Below are 17,321 nucleotides of genomic sequence, written 5' to 3' on the forward strand. Positions count from 1 at the left end.
ATATGAATTAGTTAGTTTTTTATCACCCCCAAAACTAAGTTGGGAAAAAGAAACATTTATGTATGTTAGAAGAAAGTGAAAAAAAAGTTGACAATTGACGTAGTGGTGTATAGTTTTATGTCAAAAAAGTAGATTGTCTCTTAATCAAAACTAATTTCTCATCCATTAAAAAAAAAGGGCTAATCTGCCTACCACACAGTCCCCAGAGAATCAAATTCCCCTTTAAAATTAATTCTCAATTATTTTGAATGTTTTACAACTAAATTGTATATCTAGTCTTAAATTTTCATTTGAATTTTATGCATCATCATCATTATCCTTTTCTTAATATCATTATTATTTTAAAAACCTCATTTTAAAAATATAAATTATATAGTGTGGTTTTTTAATCTAGCATTTACTTTGTATAACCCCAAGTTCAATTTCTAATTGCTTGAACTTTGCGAATTGTTTAACTGGCTCTTATAAAAATTTCAGCAAAAATCTAAAATCACCCAACACACTTTTCCCGAACTGAAATGTCAAAACATAAAGTTTCATAAAAAAAACAAAAAAAATAAAAACCACACACATATATAGTTTATGTATTAATATGGAAATAATCTTTTGATGTAACATATTTAAGATATATGTAGATTTGCAAAGAATTTCGAACAAATTTGGGTTTTGCATTTCAAAGTTGATTTTTATCATGAGATATAATGAGATTCTTGAATTTTTACTTTACGTATTAGTATGTGTAAGTGCAAAAAGTCAAACTGAATGTGATGGGCGGTTTCGTAAAAAATAAACAAATTCTACCTAAAGAAAATCAAATGTTCCAAAATTAGGGTTCATGAGGCATATGCCCCTTTATAATTGGAACTATAGTATTTTTATTTACGTTTTTAATACAAATAAAAAATTTTATCAAATTAAATTACTTAAAAAAGTAGTTGAAACACGGGGTTTTATATTTTTCCCATTTCATTCTCCAATTTTTATTAAGTGATTACATAATCTAAACATGGTATTATCCCACTTTTTAAACGTTTTTCACGTGGAGCTATATATTTTTTATAACAAAATTGTTCAGTGATGTAGGAATGTGTTTTGTTTTCGGGGATACTGATACCGAGACACGCTTTCAAGCAAACCTAGGGGAGTACTAAATGTGAATCTTATCTATACCCAAAAAGGAGAGTTGGGTGGAAAGTCAATATTGCTTTTTTAGGGGAAAAAATAAATTTTTTTTGTTTTTTTTTAATTTTGGGAAAGCAATATTTGAAGAAAATTAATCCAAATTTAAAAGATGCCCCCTCAAGAGGAACAATTATAATAGTTTTTTTTAAAATTAAATTTATTTTAATTCAATAACTATTTATTAAATATTCTTTATAACTTTAGATATTAAAATTATTATAATTTAAAACTAAATTTATTATTTATATTTAATATTAAAGCTATATAAATATTTTTAAATTTAAAATTTATTACATAATTTCGGAATAAGATGAAATTATATATTTTAAAATTTAAAATTTTTGACTTACTATAAATTTTATGACTTCTTAATATAAATAGTAGTGTAAATTGTCACATTATTAAAAACAACCAAGATGCATAAAATATTTCGTTATTTTAAGTGATAATTTTTTTTTTGTATGTATATGTGGGGGGAAGTAAAAATTTATTCTTTCTAATATTAAAATTATTTAGTTTTTGGATGTATATCAATTATCCAGGGTGGGTTAAGAAGAAATAAAAATAAAAAAGTGTGATTTTTGGGATAATACAAATTTTTTAACTTGATTTCTTAAGAAGTTTTAAATTTTTATGATTTTATTTATTCATATATTTAATGTGGAATTTTAATATTCCAAAAAAATTTTTAATTAATTTTTTTTTAAATTTAAACTATTAAATTCTAATTTACCTTTTTTTTGATTAATGACTATCAAGCACTATCAATAAATATTTTTACCCACATATTTTCTTTAATAGTATATCTTATTTTTAAGTTATTCTTTGAAATAGTTAAAATCTTCTTTTTTTCATTAATTTTTATTGTTTTTAAATTCATTTAAATTATAAACTAAAATTGTAATGTATAGATATTTCATTCATTGGGAGTAAATTCCCTTTGAGTTAGACAAGATAAATAATTTTATTTTTTTTAAAACTTCACACTAATTAAATTTATAATTTGTATATTTTTTTGGGATGTTTAGAGACATAAAGTCTCCAACCATAAACCCCTTTTGGCATTTTGACATAGATATATTTTTTTTTTTAAAGACTACTTTTTCCCAATATCATATTAAATGGATAAAAAACTAATTGGAATATTAAATAAATGAAATATGTTTATCTAAATGCATATTTATTGATTTGATTGGGGATAAGCTAAATCATTAAAACATATGTTTACATATTTTTTATTTTAAATTTTTTACTATTTTATTTTTTAAAAATTATGAATTCGATTATAAAAATTAGTTACTATAATGCATACTAATTATTATTTAATAATAAAATAATTTGATAACTTCATATATTATTATTTTTTCAAAAAAAATTTTTTATCTAATCAGTTTTTAATTTAATTATGATTTATTTTCTTTTTTTATGTTATACTTTTATAGCCGGTTAATTTTATTTTTTTTTTTGGGGGAAATTTCTTATTAAAATTTGAATTGTATGATTAAATAATAGTAGTAGGGGGGCCCAATCCCCAAATTGTTTTAAAACTTTTTTGAAGTCGCTAAAAAAATTTTTTAAATTTCACCTTTTTATTTTTTTACCCATTTTTGAGTATTTGTCAAACAAAATTTTGGGTAAACACCATTTTTGGTGTTAACCATTAAAAACCCCCAAAAAAAGGGTTTCGGTTTGGTGCTTTTTGGAAAAATTATCTCAAAAAATAAAGTTTTTGTTTTGGTTTGGGGAGATGGTCTTATTATGAGAATCATTTATTTGCTTATCTTTTGTTTTTTTTGTATTAATTTTCTTAACTTTTTAAATGTATTTTTTTATATTTTGATTGACAAGTACTAGTTACCCTTAATTTTAAAAAAATTATGCTTAAAAAAATTAATTTTATAATGTTTCAAAAAAAAAAAATTTTTTTTTAGTTTTTAATGCGAAAAAAATTTTGGATGAATCAATTTTTTCTCATTTTAGATTATTTAATATATCGTACATCAATTAATTATATTAAGAATTAAGAAAATTAAGAATCAAAGGGGTCCATTAGTAGTATCCTTTTTTTTGTTAGTAATTTTAATATAAGAAAATGAGAAGATTTTTAAAAATATGGGTTTAAATTTAAAAAATAAAATTTTTAGTTAAAACATGTGATTTATTTTTTTTTAGTTGTAATTCCAAAAAAATAGTAAAAAAGAAATGTAAAGAATTAATATTACAATTTTAAAAAAAAAATTTTAAAACAAAATTCATACTCCCAAAATTTTTTGCTACATGATATAGTAAAATTTCAATATTTAATAAAAAAAAATAAATATTAATTATGGTCAATACTTTGCATTAACAATGATGCAAAAAAAAATAATTTAAAGTTATTTTTATTTTGAAAAATAATTTAATTTTTCTTGATACATTAAATTTAGTTAAGAAATTTATATTTTTCAAATAATCCCAAAATTTAAACCCTTTTCAAGATTTAATTAATACTACTTCCATATATAAATGCGGGGGGAACAAAAAAACATATATAAAATTTAAATTTTAAATTTTAAAAATTTAAAAGTAAAATAAAATTATTTTTTAACCTCATTATGTCTCCGACAATCCCCCAAAACATTTTTTTTTTATATTTTGTAGCACAAGTGTTAATACTAGTGTTTAAATTAGAACAAAAGACTTGGTTTGGGCATTAGGGATTTGTTCTTTGCTTTGGAATTTTTGTGAATAAATGTGTTCCCTCTTTTGCATTGTATTTTGATGGTTTTGGTCTTACGGGTCCCCGGCCCTTCCCCCGGCATTATTTAATAGGTCATTAATTACTTTTTAAATTCTCGAGAATATGTGATAGCTTTCCTTTTAGGTAAAGGACCCCAATTAAATGACGCATTCCAAGTGTGTGGATACAAATCAAATCATATCCTAACATAAATGGAAAAATATGGTAAATCCCTAAAATATCTAAAAAAAAATAAGTTTAAGGATCGGGGCAACATAATTTTAGACATCATACTTCCCCCCTAAAGCAAGGATTTTTATTGATTTTTATCTTTATGATTTCTAAAATTTGCTTATGCCGTTAGCCCCTGGGTTCTTAAGCTTAATTGTGTCTTAATTTCCTTACATTTTCACTTTGTCTTGATGGTAACTATAGCAAAATAAAACTTTTGATTCATGCATGTTTAAAAAAAATTTAAAATTTAAAATTACTAACATTTTTGAAAGATCAACGGTTTGTTAGTTATTTGGAAATCTTATTGGGATCCTAGTTGTACAAGGGGGTGTCAAGGCTCAAGAGTGTGGGTTTAAATTTAGACAACAAATAGGTCTTAGTTTATATTGAAACAAAAATGCATTTTACACAACAACGGCGCCTGTAGCTCAGTGGATAGAGCGTCTGTTTCCTAAGCAGAAAGTCGTAGGTTCTACCCCTACCTGGCGCGTAGCTAACTATTAATTACCTGTCAATCTAAAAACGTATGAGTGGCGACTTTTTTTAGTCAATATTACTGACTCCAACAAGTGAATAATCTTTTTCTTTGCATTGGGTATATCTCATGTAAATGGATGTCACTATTTTGCTTTTATATATATGTATTGATGTCGAGCATATATTAAAAAAAGTCTATTCTTCTTAATTTAACTGTGATAACACCTCCACTAGCAAGAAGGTTCACAACTAGCTTCCAAATTGTAGCCTATTTGCCCTTTGAAATGTATTTACCAATCATCCTCAATGCACCAAACTTGATATATTAATCCAAAATGTCTCATTCGATCTCTCACTATAAATGTCTTATGATCACACATTGGAATCTTGGATCATACACAGAAACGGAGCTAAGATTATAAATGAAAATGGGCAAAATTATATGTGAGAAAAACTTGAGAATTAGAAAAATGGCAAATACAAGAAAAGTTAATTTTTTGCAAAATCGGATAATAAAGTAGTATATATAAACATATTTGAGGAGGGACATTTGCCCCACCTTCGCATAAGGTGGCTCCCCGTACACACGTCTTCGCCGTATTTCTTGCACCTTGCATGTTCATCCTCCTCGTTTGTGGAATACTAAGAGACAATATCCTCATTCCTCATCAGCCATCGATTCATCATAGTCTTAATGACCACATTCGGTTCTAATACTACTATTTCCAAGAACACCAACATTTCGCTTAAACAGATCATCACTTTTACCTCTTAACGTTTGATTGTCCTAATCTTTCCCTAACTTGGGTGCACTATTCATCTTCTGGCACTAATTCATAGACATGGTCACAGCTATGCCTAGATGGGATATAACTTCCTCCCTAAGGCTCACCATTCTTACTGACGGAGCTAAAAATTTGTAGAAAACAGACAAATTTACATATGAAGAAATTTTAAAAATTTTGAGGAAGGGCTTTTAGTAGAAGATTAAAATAAATAAATTTAAAATAGGTATATAAATACATGTAATAGAAAACATGAGGTGGAGGCAATTGCCCTCTTTAAGAGATTGAGTAAATATAGATCCGCCCTTGATTCTTACAATTGTCTCCTCACCAACTCTCTCACAGTATCACTCTCTCCATAACCCTCACCCTAACAAGCATGATTCGAAATGCTATAAAGAAAGATCGGTTTTATATATTGTTGATGAATCGTGAGAATTTATAAGACCACCCCCATCGCTGACTATGAGATGGGTGGAGCATATAAGACAAAAATAGAGTATTAAAAAATAAAGCAAAAATAAAATTATCCAACCCAACCTCATTTTCAAGGCTTGTCACCGCCCATACAAAAGTAGGCCAAATGACACATGTCGAATTTTCACTTGTTCGTATTATTATTTTTACTTTTCTTATTTACTACTATTAATTATTGATTATCACTATTTTATTTAATAATGTACATGTCTTAGAATTGTAATCTATAAATATGAAATCTAAATACTTTTTGAATATTGTGAATTTATGAAATTTTTATTACTTTAAGTGATTAATTTTAATTTATTTAATTACTATTATTTTTGTCTTTATATATCATTTCAAAACTCATGTGAATTATTCTTCCAAACATTCATGTCAGCCCCTTTTCTGAAAAATTCACGTGAACTAGTTCATTTTATTTATGATTAATTGTTATTTTTATTATTATCTTTATTATTTGCTACTTTTTATTGTGCTTCATTTTTTCGTATATATCCCACTAAGCATGCAAAACTCTTCACAAACAAATAACTTTCTTTTCATTCTTGTTTTGATAAATTTGATTTCATGGATCCAAATTATCCAGACTATCGTCCTTGTTTCTCAAACCATCAAAATTCCCAAAATTATCAACAATTATCGAATATCCAAACTCCCAATGTTTTTCAAATCCGAGTATTCACAAAACCTTGAATTTTCTCCAAATTTAAGCCAAATTCTACATCTACTCGAAATTTCCATCGTCGGAAATATCACCCGCAATTTGTTCGGAGATGTCCAACAAGTAGGGTGAGCAAAAACCGAAACCGAATATCCGAACCGAACCAAACCGAAATTTTAAAATTGGTTCGGTTTTTTCGTTTTTCGGTTTGGTTCGATTTTGAAAATAATAAAAATTCGATTTTTGCACGTTCGTTCGGATGAAAAAAATCAAAAAACCGAAAAACGAATTATATTTTATAATAATATATATATTATATATATATACTAGCCTTAAAACTAAACCCTAAAAATACACATCAAACTTTCCGCCGCCTCCATTCTCCCTCCACTCTCTAACTCTCCGGCCCGTCCACCCATGCTCTCCGCCATCCAAACCCTCCACCCATGCTCTCCATCCATCAACGTCGGCCTCCCGCAGGTCCACCCACGCCACGCCGCCTTCGGTATGACGCCTCACCTCTCCACTCACGCCGTCGCCTCTAGTATGCCCGGCGCCTCCGGAAGTCCACCACACGCTAGCTCCATCCCGTCGCCCACCGTTCCTCCAACTCCACGTCACCGCGCCTGGCCATAGATTTATTGTATTTTCATACCGATAACACTAATTTTGAGTAGTTGATAGTTTATTGTTTCAATAGCATTATATGTATTTTGATTAATTGTACAATATGTATTCTACAGAGATGAATTTTGATTAGTAATTTAGTTAGATTGGTACGTATTTTATCGGTTTACACATTTGTATGTATTTTTGAATTTTTCTTTTTTTGGGTTTTTTTAAATCATTAATAATTTCGGTTTTCGGTTTAGTTCGGTTTTACGTAGTTCGGTTTTCGGGTTCGGTTTTCGGTTTGGTTGGTTTTAATATTAGAAAAATTTTGGTTTCGGTTATTTGGTTTGGGCGAAAAAACCCGAACCAAATCCGAATACTCACCCCTACCAACAAAGCGAACAAAAATCCAGAGGAGCTCAAAAAAATCTAAGTTGGGGTATGAAAGAAGACATAGCACTTATGTCTTCTTGGGTCTGCACTTAGCCGAAGATAGTGTCGTGAAATGCATCAGGAGAAGGAGATACATTATGGCTAAATGTCCATAAATTGTATCATGTACGCCAGCAGAAAATCGAGTGAAATTAACAAAAGAAATGGACTCTTTGAAGGGTCAATGGAAACAACAACGGAAACGCCAACAAATGGGTAGGCTGGCTTTGAGCTGCCAGCGCTAGAAAAAGAATTGGCATGAGCGACCAGGATGTTGAGAATGAAGCTCATAGCATCTACAAAAGCGACGGAAACCCAACGGCTGTTTGGTGTGATCTTAGTTGTAGTAATATTTGTATGGTGTGCTTTTAATTATGTAATGTTAGTTTTGTGTGATCTTAATTTACTTCATTTGGTGTGATCTTTGTTTGCACTTTATGTAACATAAATTTATGTAACATAAATTAGTGTCACAAGAATTTTCTGCAAAAGTAAGTGGGATGTCACAAACTTCAAATTTTACCACATGGATTTGCATATATGAGTTTGATATCACATGCATTTACTAGTAAAAATAATTATTAAGATGTCAGGAACATTATTTCTCTATCACATGCAAAAGTAAGTGGGATTTCAGAAACAATATGTCACGTGCATTTTCTGGCAAAAGTGATTGAGAAGTCACAAGCGTAATTTCTTTATCACATGCATTTTCGGAAAAAGTGATTATTATGTCACAAGCGTAATTTATTTATCACATGCATGTTCTGGAAAAAGTGATTGATATGTCACATGCATTACTGCAAGTGTGTCTATCACATGTCTTGTTGGAAATATGAGTCAGATATCACATGCATTATACTACTAAAGTTATTGATATATCACATGCATTACTGCAAATGTGTCTATCACATGTCTAGGTGAAAATATGAATTCTGTGCCACTTGTAAATAGTATTTAGTTTATAAATAGCTTGTGAATTCTTTTTGAAGATAACACCAATTACTTACTCCAATTCCAAAAAATGTCTTCCAGTGAAAACTCATCACTTTCATCAGATAAGTTCTGATGATTCAAATACCATTGCACTCAATCAATGGGAAGAACGAGTTTCTCAACAAAATCATCAAATTTATACAATTGTTGAGAATATGTTATCTAACATTCCCAATCTAACTGCAGGGGTCCAAGCTTCTAGAGTAAGAAAAAGGTATTGTGAAAGGCAATGCGAGATTGGTGCTGGGCGTTTGATCAATGACTATTTTGGTCCCAACCCGACGTACGGACCAGAGGTGTTCCGACGCCGATTTCGCATGCACAAATTCGTATTCCTTCGGATAGTAGAAGCTGTGACTGCTAACGATGAGTATTTTCAGGAGAGACGCGATGCTACTGGGAGACAAAGTTTATCCTCTTTACAGAAGTGTACAGGAGCTATGCGGGTGTTGGCGTATAGGACATCATCCGATGTCGTCGATGAATATTTGCGGATGAGTTCAACGGCGACAAGAGATTCTCTAATGCATTTTGTTGATGGTGTTATTTCATGTTTTGGTGCCACATATCTTAGAAGACCTAATGAACAAGATATAGCCAAACTTCTATATGTAGCAGATCAACGTGGTTTCCCAGGCATGATAGGGAATATAGACTGCATGCATTGGCAGTGGAAAAATTGTCCTAACGCATGGGCTGGACAATATACAGGGAGAAGTGGAAAACCAACGATCATTTTGGAAGTTGTGGCATCATACGACTTATGGATATGGCATGCATTCTTTGGGACTCCAGGTTCGTGCAATGATATTAATGTACTCCATCGGTCTCCTGTTTTTGATGATGTCTTAGAAGGTCGAGCACCATATGTTAATTATGTAGTGAATGGTCATCAATATAATAGGGCATACTATCTTACTGATGGCATATATCCTGCATGGGCTACATTTGTCAAATCAATCACTTCTCCACAAACTCAAAAGCATAAGTTGTTTGCTCAACACCAAGAGTCCATTAGAAAAGATGTTGAGCGAGCATTTGGAGTCCTACAAGCACGTTTCGCATTTTTGCGACGGCCGTGTCTTGTATGGGATAAGATTTTGATGGGACAAATTATGATGACTTGATATGATAGTAGAAGATGAACGTGATACATATCAAAATTATTATGATGCCACTGAGTTTATTGAAGATACGCATACAAGAGTACATGAAGAAAATGTTGAAGCCTTTTGCTATTCCACTCAACGGATCGGGAGCTTGTCATCATATATGACTAAACGAGCTAAACTCCGCAATAGAGAAGCTCATATTGCTCTTCGAGAAGATTTGATTGAGCATATTTGGAATAAATTTGGCACAAACAATTAAATATGTACTAATGTTTATCTTGTTTAAGCTAGTTTTTTTTTTCCACTCTTCATTTGTATTTTGGTTTATTTATTTCTATTATCATATTGTATTTTTTAATGTGTGTAATTTATTATTATATTGTGCTTTAATTATTTGAATATCTAATATTTTCTGTTTTAAATTTGAATCATATACTTTTTTATTATAATTTGTAGATATTATTTAATATATTTAAATTAATTATAAATCAAAATATTAATATAAAATATATGAAAAAGAAAATATTGGGTTGGGTTGGGTTGGGTTGGGTTGGGGTCACTGGTGGAAGTAAAAAAGTTGATGGGGTTTGAATTGAGTGAGGGTTGTGTATGTGGAGGATAGAGAAATGAATATTTTATTAAAAACTTGATTGAGGTTGGATTGGATGAGTGCCACGGATGGAGATAGTCTAATCGATAATTAATTTTGCACTACTTGGTACCTCTATTACTCTATATATTTGATGGGAAATACAAAAATTATATTGATGCAAAGTTTATAAATTTTAGGGGCTGAATATTAATTTATGTATTTATTGTAGTCTTTGATCATATTTCGCCGCCCCCAATTTTATGAATTACTAGTATTATAAATGCGGCGGGTACACCAAAACTGAATAATGCAAATAATTAACATTAATTTAATTCTGTCTAAATCAAATAAATTTATAAGTAACATTGTTTAATTTTGTCGAAATCAAATAAATTTAGAAGTAACATTAATCTGATTCTGTCAAATTATTTTAAGTAATCTTGATCATATTTGACCAACCCAATTTTCTGAATTATCATAATTGCTTAAGGGACATCAAAACTGAACAATGCAAATTATTAACACTGATCTAACTATATATGTCGAAATCAAATAAATTATAAAGTAAATTGATTAAATTTTCTGTCGAAACCGCATAAATTTAGAATTGTAATAGAAGTATAAACTTAGAATGAGTGATAACAGAGTATGGACCTAAATTCAATATGTCCAAGTGCAAAGCATATATTGTGACATTGAAATTTCAGAGGTTTACAACTAATGGAATATTGCAATGGAAGAGTACAAACATCATATATTCTTAAAATTATACCATTCGTGTAAAGTCTAATAAGTACTCCCTATATGTCGGTAGAAGCCTCAACTTCATTATAGTGTTGTATTTATTATGGGGTATTTTATATTGATGTGAATAAAGAGTTTACAAATACTAGATTAATTTAAATCATTATATGGGGTAATATATAATCTCTCACTCCATGTATAATCGAAATGATTTGCAAAAATTTATGTTTATACTATGATTTATGAAATTTTAAAGCCCTACCATTTATTTCCATGAAGATTTTTATAGTATTAATTCTAGAAATTGTATTATTTGGCGTAAAATATTGATTACTGGAGAGCGTGAATTTTAATCTCAACATTGTGGTTATTTTACAATTGAAATGAAACAAAACTTTGGTTACTCCGATCCAGTCCACACGATAAACTAGGACAAATAACCGAATTTATCTCAATCTCTAAATATTTTACTATCAAATTTTATGACAAGCCTTTGAAATCTATCATCCATCACGACCTTTGTTTATCATTTTATTATTATATTTTAATTTTTATTTAATTTAGTAATTAATTTTAATTAATTCTAAAATTTCAAATAAAAGTACAGATTAGTATCATCGTATGCAACTTACTTTTCAAATAATTGACATTCGGCCAGATGGCAAACATAAAATCATAGTAGTATTGAAAATATTTTTAATTATATCTAATTGCACCTGCTTCGCTAACTGTCAAATTTCCAGGTCACGGTGCAATTAAATCTAACACATCACCACTCTATATCCATATAATAGGATACATATACGTGGCAGAATTTAGACGATTAATTTTAACATATCTTCATTTTTTATTTAGTTTTATCATATGATAGTGTACATTAATAAATTTCTAGGCTTCTAGCCCAACACTCATTGACTCGGAATATTCTTAGTTTACTTGTGACATTTATTGAAAAAGCGGTAAAATACCATAGTAAAATTCATAGTTAAAGAAGCAATTACTCATTTAGTTTATAAGAGTATCCACAATAGCGGCTAGCCGACCGGCTAGCAAAATTCATAGTTAAAGAAGCAATTACTCATTTAGTTTATAAGAGCATCCACAATAGCGGCTAGCCGATTCGCGTTGCTAGCCGGTCGGCTAGCCGAGAATCGGCGAGAAAATCGGTGTGAGCTAGTCGATTCGCGTGTGTTGGCCGCCATTGTGGCGTGCCGATCGGCCAGCGATCGGCCAACGCCAATTTTCATTTTTTTTTTTAATTTTTTTTTTAAAACCTATATATACGCGATTTTAGTTTCATTTTCATTTGCACCACTTGTTTTAACAAGTTTTCTCTCTCTAAAATTTGCGTACAAGAGCAACATCGAGCGATGACTTACGCGGGTGGTAGCGGTGGTGGTAGTGGTGGGGATACTTGAGGAGTACGAACGGCAGATGAACGAGGCTATGGAGGCCTACATGAACCGCGAGCTAGAGCGGTACATGCGAAGGGTCGAGAACAGCATGCGGTACCTCGCTCTCCACCGGTTGTCCACCGCCGAGCAGTGATTGATCGGGATCACGTAGCTGCACATCAGCGGCTATATGACGACTACTTCTCTCCGGACCCGCGGTTTCCAACAACCATGTCCAGGCGGCGTTTTAGAATGCGCAGGGAGTTGTTTATGCGTATCGTTGACGCTTTGGAGCGTCGATATCTTTATTTTTGCTTCAGGCACGATGCGGTTGGCAGACCCGGCCACACTCCTATCCAAAAGTGCACGACGGCAATCAGGCAGTTGGCCTAGGCGGAGGCGCGGCGAGACATGTGGGATGAGTACCTCCACATCGGTGAGACGACTTCTCTGGAATGTCTGAAGTTTTTATGTCAGGGAGTGATTCAAATTTTCGGTGAGCAATACCTTCGAAACCCTACCCCCAAGATTGTCAGAATCTGATGCAGATGCACGGAGAGCAGCACGGGTTCCCCGGGATGTTAGGCAGCATAGATTGTATGCATTGGGAGTGAAAGAACTGTCCCAACTGCCTGGAAAGGGGCCTACACGACCGACTACAAGGGAAAGAATCCCACGATGATCCTCGAGGCCGTAGCCGTTACACGCACGCGGATCCTGGCATGCGTATTTTAGGGTAGCTGTGTCGAACAACGTCCTCAACTCGTCAGCTCCCTCTTCAACGAGAAGTGTCGGGCATCGGTCCAGCCGTCTCATTTGTGGCCAACGGCAACCGGCATGATATGGGCTACTTACTTGGCGAGATGGGATATACCCTAGGTGGCTTGGTCTTTGTGAAGACGATTAGGCACGCGGCGGATGACAAGAAGGCCTACTTTGCGGAATGGCAGGAGTCGGCGCGCAAGGACGTGGAAGCGCGCATTTAGTGTGCTCCGGTCTCGATGGACGGTAATTAAAGTAAGGGTCCAACGCGTTTGTGGGATGTCAAAATGTGTTGCTTGATATAATGTACGCTTTGCATTATCATGCACAACATGATCGTCGGAAGACGAAGGCGTACAAGCCCGACTAGTTGGGCCAATGACGCATGAAGCCGGTCCAAGCCACGAGGCGGTCACCCCTAGCGTACGACGTGGGAGGTACCTCACGATCAAGTCGGCCGCCTCCAGGAATATGCCGACATGCGCCAAGTGGATGCTCATATTTAACTCCAAAAGAATATAATTGAAGAGTTGTGGGCACAAGACTGCACGTCGATAGTTTTTTTTTCTTTATTATGTAATTTATTTTTTTAAATGAATGTATTTTTTTAATGCAATTAATGAATTTTCCCGTATATGTCTCGTAAATTTAATTCCGTAAAATCGTAATTGTAATTTCGTAAATTAGTATTGATCCGTGAATAAATTTATACCGCCTATTTGAGTAAATGATGACGTGACAGGTGGATTTTTAATGCTGCTGACGTGGCATGGAGAGAGAGTGGCTGACGCCTATTCTTAACGTGGATGATCTAAGCCTTAACAAATCAAAATATAAATTCCCTTAATTAAACAAACATACATGCCTCGAATAACATTTATCAAATAAAGTTTAATTAATCATCTCTGATTATCTGCCCATACAGATAAAAGGTCAGTCACCAACATCATCACCATGAAATAATAAGACACTTTTCTAAGTTGATATTAACGTCCAAATAATATCTCTCATCCTTTTTATTCTTTCGCAGAGTCATAGTATTATGTTTTACTTATTCTTTTATTCAAAATCTATAAACGAGTGTATGCTTTTATAGCTGTCAAGTTGAGGACGCCACGTCGACATATTCATAACGGCAGTAATAGTGGAGTTGTATATAATTAAAAATTGTACGCGTTAAGGACGTGTTTGATGGCATGAAATGAAAGAGACAAGAAAGTGGATGTTTTTGTGGGCTTATTCCCATGTTTGATACTACTGCTTATTTCACAGATTAGTACTGAATTTGAGTTTATTAACTAATAATTGAATAATAATTTGAATTATATAAAAATTACATATGGTTGGATTACCATAGCTAAATCATATTTCTCTTATTTATTAGATGGATTACCAAAGCAGGTTCCGAAGATCCAATTGAGTGTAGTATATCGTAATCGATTTTGATTTCTCTCAATTTCAATTTTATTTAGTTTGATTATTTGGATATAAAAGAAACGAGATACACATTAATCTTGTTTTAAAAAAAGTTACTTATATGACTTAATTTTGAGACATTAGTTAATATTTCATTTATTGACGATTACGCGTGATTAAGATTTTTTCAGTATCGACAAATCCACAGGATTAACTAAATTTGCGTGAAACTATATCTTGGACTCCAAATCTTGACTTAAAATTACATATACCATATTTTCCTTGACATTTATTAATTCGTTAAACCACTTCGGCAATTTCAATTCTGCAGGCTGCTCCATTGTCATTGTCCCTCTCTCTCTCTCTCTCTCTCTCTCTCTCTCTCTCCAGTCTTCGCAGCTACGACTCCTGCGGATCTCGATTCTCGGCAATGGCTTCCAGCCCCGCACTCAACAAGGTCGGAGGCGACGCTACTGTGGCGTCGGAGTCCGTCTCCGAGGAGAATTCGCCGCCGGCGAAAAATTCCGTGAAGCAGAACGGCTACGACACCACTATCAGAAGCCACAGCTCCGGCAGCGGCGACAGGTTTGAGTATTCCGGCTGGGTTTTTCATCTCGGTGTGAATAAAATTGGGCGCGAGTATTGCCACTTCCGCTTTCTCAAAATACGCGGCAAGTATTTGGAGATGTACAAACGCGATCCTCATGACAATCCCGGCACTGTATGTTCCTCTCTCTCTCCGCGTTTCAGTTTCCGTGAGGCGTTTTATTGAAATTTATGTTTTATTCTGAGCTGTGAATATGATAGTATGGATGATCATTACGTTTTCTTAATTCAGTTTCATATTCTTAGATTGGACTGTGGGGTAGCCTTCCTTCTTCTCATCTTTCTAGTAATGATTGGCTTGATGGTTACGCTGGGTGTCTGTTGTCAATACTGATCTTGGACTCATGCATCAATTGGTTACTGTTTTTTACACGTTTTGATCAATAGTAGTATTATTTTCTGTTCGGCTATGCTTTTTGGTTTCTAGTTTTTTCAATTGAGTTACTAAATTGTCTAAAGAAAAAGAGAGGCGCGTCGGAGTGTGAAATCCTCTTTGATTAAGTGTGCTAAAATTGGCACTCGTAAATCTTTCATGCACTTCTTAGCATTGGTTAGCTTGGGGAGGGGGGAATGAAGATGCTCGTTGTTCCCAAAAGATGGATTCACAAAAGAGAACCAACTTGAGTTAGTCTACCCTCATGTTTGGATTGGAGCCACATGTTTTCTTATCCCACGTTGATCTAGGTGGACCTTCTCCAAAACTGAATCTACGAAGGAGGAACTCCTTCCATATTCTTGTGTTGATAATTCATTAAATGGAGTACTACTTATTACTATGTATGCATCATGTCTCTGATGATTCACCTAGAACTTATCTGGTATAGATGAAATTAATTTCTGAAAGCAAGGTCATTTGATATCCAATAACTATGCTCATACAATTGTGGCAGAAACCTATTCGAAGGGGTGTCATAGGACACACACTTATGGTAGAGGAATTGGGTCGACGGAAGGTGAACAATATTGTAAGGCTCTGCAGTTTTCCTTCAATCTTCTTACATTTAAATTATAATTCTCAGATTTTTATATTTTGACTGTTTTGTGTCCTCGTATTTTATTATCCTTGTATTAGCGTATTGTTCAAGTTACTCGTAACTTATATTGCTTAACAATGATAAAAGTTTGGTTTCTCTCTGAATTTTTTTTGCTCATTTTGTAGGATATGTATGCGCTAAGGTTCTACAATCGTTTGGACGAAGAAAAAAAGGGTGAGGTAAGTGATAAAATCATTATATGTGATCTTCTGATAAGCTGAGTGGTTAAGCCTTGTCTGTAGTTTCACTTGCGTTCGCTTTTGATGTGATCATGTAATGCTATCTTGATTTCTAATCGTATATTCAAGTCAGGGTAACTAACCTTATCTATTACTCTCAGTTAACAATGCACTTAACAACTGTGTGAAACTATAGTTTCTGTATCTCTTTTAAATTCATCTCTGAATATAATAAATGCATTTTTATAAAAACCTAAACAATGTCTCCTTATTTAGCCAAAAGTTGTTCTGGCTTTTCCTCTGTTTGATATGACATTTTGTTATGATTGAAGTTACCCAAGTTGATTCTTTTTTGTTGCAGATTGCTTGTACTACAGCTGGTGATGCCCGAAAATGGATGGAAGCATTTGATCACGCTAAACAAGTGGTATAAGAGAAAGTGACAAAATATGGCATTTATTATTTGTTTTTTTCCAAATAAAATATGTTTAGAATTTTCTTTTCTTCATTTGCCATTGATAACCAGATTGGCTTAGTACTTTATGGTTACATTTGTTCAGATAAGAACCTTATGTTCTTTGTATTTGGCTGGAAGTGTGTATAATGTTCTGTTGTTTAAGTTTTTCCTTTGGTTTATTCACATTCACTCGGCCATCTACTCCGCTGAGTAATTTATGCTTCTTTCCCTTTCATTAAGTAACAGACATTATTGATGATATCATTTAAGCTTGACCTCAGATAAGTTTATAACAAAAAACAGAACTGGCTTATATTTCTATCTTTCACTGCTCCAATGGCTCACACTATTTTGAATTGTAGGTAGAATACGAGTTATCAAGAGGTGCTAGTGTGAGAAACAAGCTGAGTATGGAGGATGAGTATGTTATACCCAAAAATTTTTAAT

The 17,321-nt window shown here is 32.6% G+C and overlaps 2 protein-coding genes and 1 non-coding gene across 3 annotated transcripts; all 3 read left to right on the forward strand.

Moving 5' to 3' along the window:
* The first annotated feature begins 4,552 nt into the window (after positions 1-4,552).
* Positions 4,553-4,625, forward strand: TRNAR-CCU. The gene has a single exon. It is a non-coding gene; the product is annotated as a tRNA-Arg (tRNA).
* Positions 4,626-8,733: 4,108 nt separating this feature from the next.
* On the forward strand, positions 8,734-9,705 carry LOC125189277. Its single transcript, XM_048086568.1, has one exon. It carries the CDS (start codon positions 8,734-8,736, stop codon positions 9,703-9,705), a length of 972 nt encoding a protein of 323 aa, XP_047942525.1.
* Positions 9,706-14,868: 5,163 nt separating this feature from the next.
* On the forward strand, positions 14,869-17,320 carry LOC125189278 (protein ENHANCED DISEASE RESISTANCE 2-like). Its single transcript, XM_048086569.1, has 5 exons — positions 14,869-15,319; positions 16,095-16,169; positions 16,364-16,417; positions 16,779-16,844; positions 17,237-17,320. Exons 1-5 carry the CDS (start codon positions 15,029-15,031, stop codon positions 17,318-17,320), a joined length of 570 nt encoding a protein of 189 aa, XP_047942526.1. The 5' UTR covers positions 14,869-15,028.
* The last annotated feature ends 1 nt before the right edge of the window (position 17,321 follows it).

Source organism: Salvia hispanica, chromosome 5 (assembly GCF_023119035.1).
Source record: "Salvia hispanica cultivar TCC Black 2014 chromosome 5, UniMelb_Shisp_WGS_1.0, whole genome shotgun sequence".
In the NCBI taxonomy this organism is placed as follows: domain Eukaryota; kingdom Viridiplantae; phylum Streptophyta; class Magnoliopsida; order Lamiales; family Lamiaceae; genus Salvia; species Salvia hispanica.

Excerpts from the sequence above, each read along its gene's own strand:
- LOC125189278 (XM_048086569.1), top strand. The coding sequence starts at position 15,029 with ATGGCTTCCAGCCCCGCACTCAACAAGGTCGGAGGCGACGCTACTGTG. Across the intron at positions 16,418-16,778 it reads ACGAAGAAAAAAAGGGTGAG|ATTGCTTGTACTACAGCTGG; the intron begins GTAAGTGATAAA and ends TTTTTGTTGCAG. Across the intron at positions 16,845-17,236 it reads TTGATCACGCTAAACAAGTG|GTAGAATACGAGTTATCAAG; the intron begins GTATAAGAGAAA and ends TTTGAATTGTAG.
- LOC125189277 (XM_048086568.1), top strand. The coding sequence starts at position 8,734 with ATGTTATCTAACATTCCCAATCTAACTGCAGGGGTCCAAGCTTCTAGA.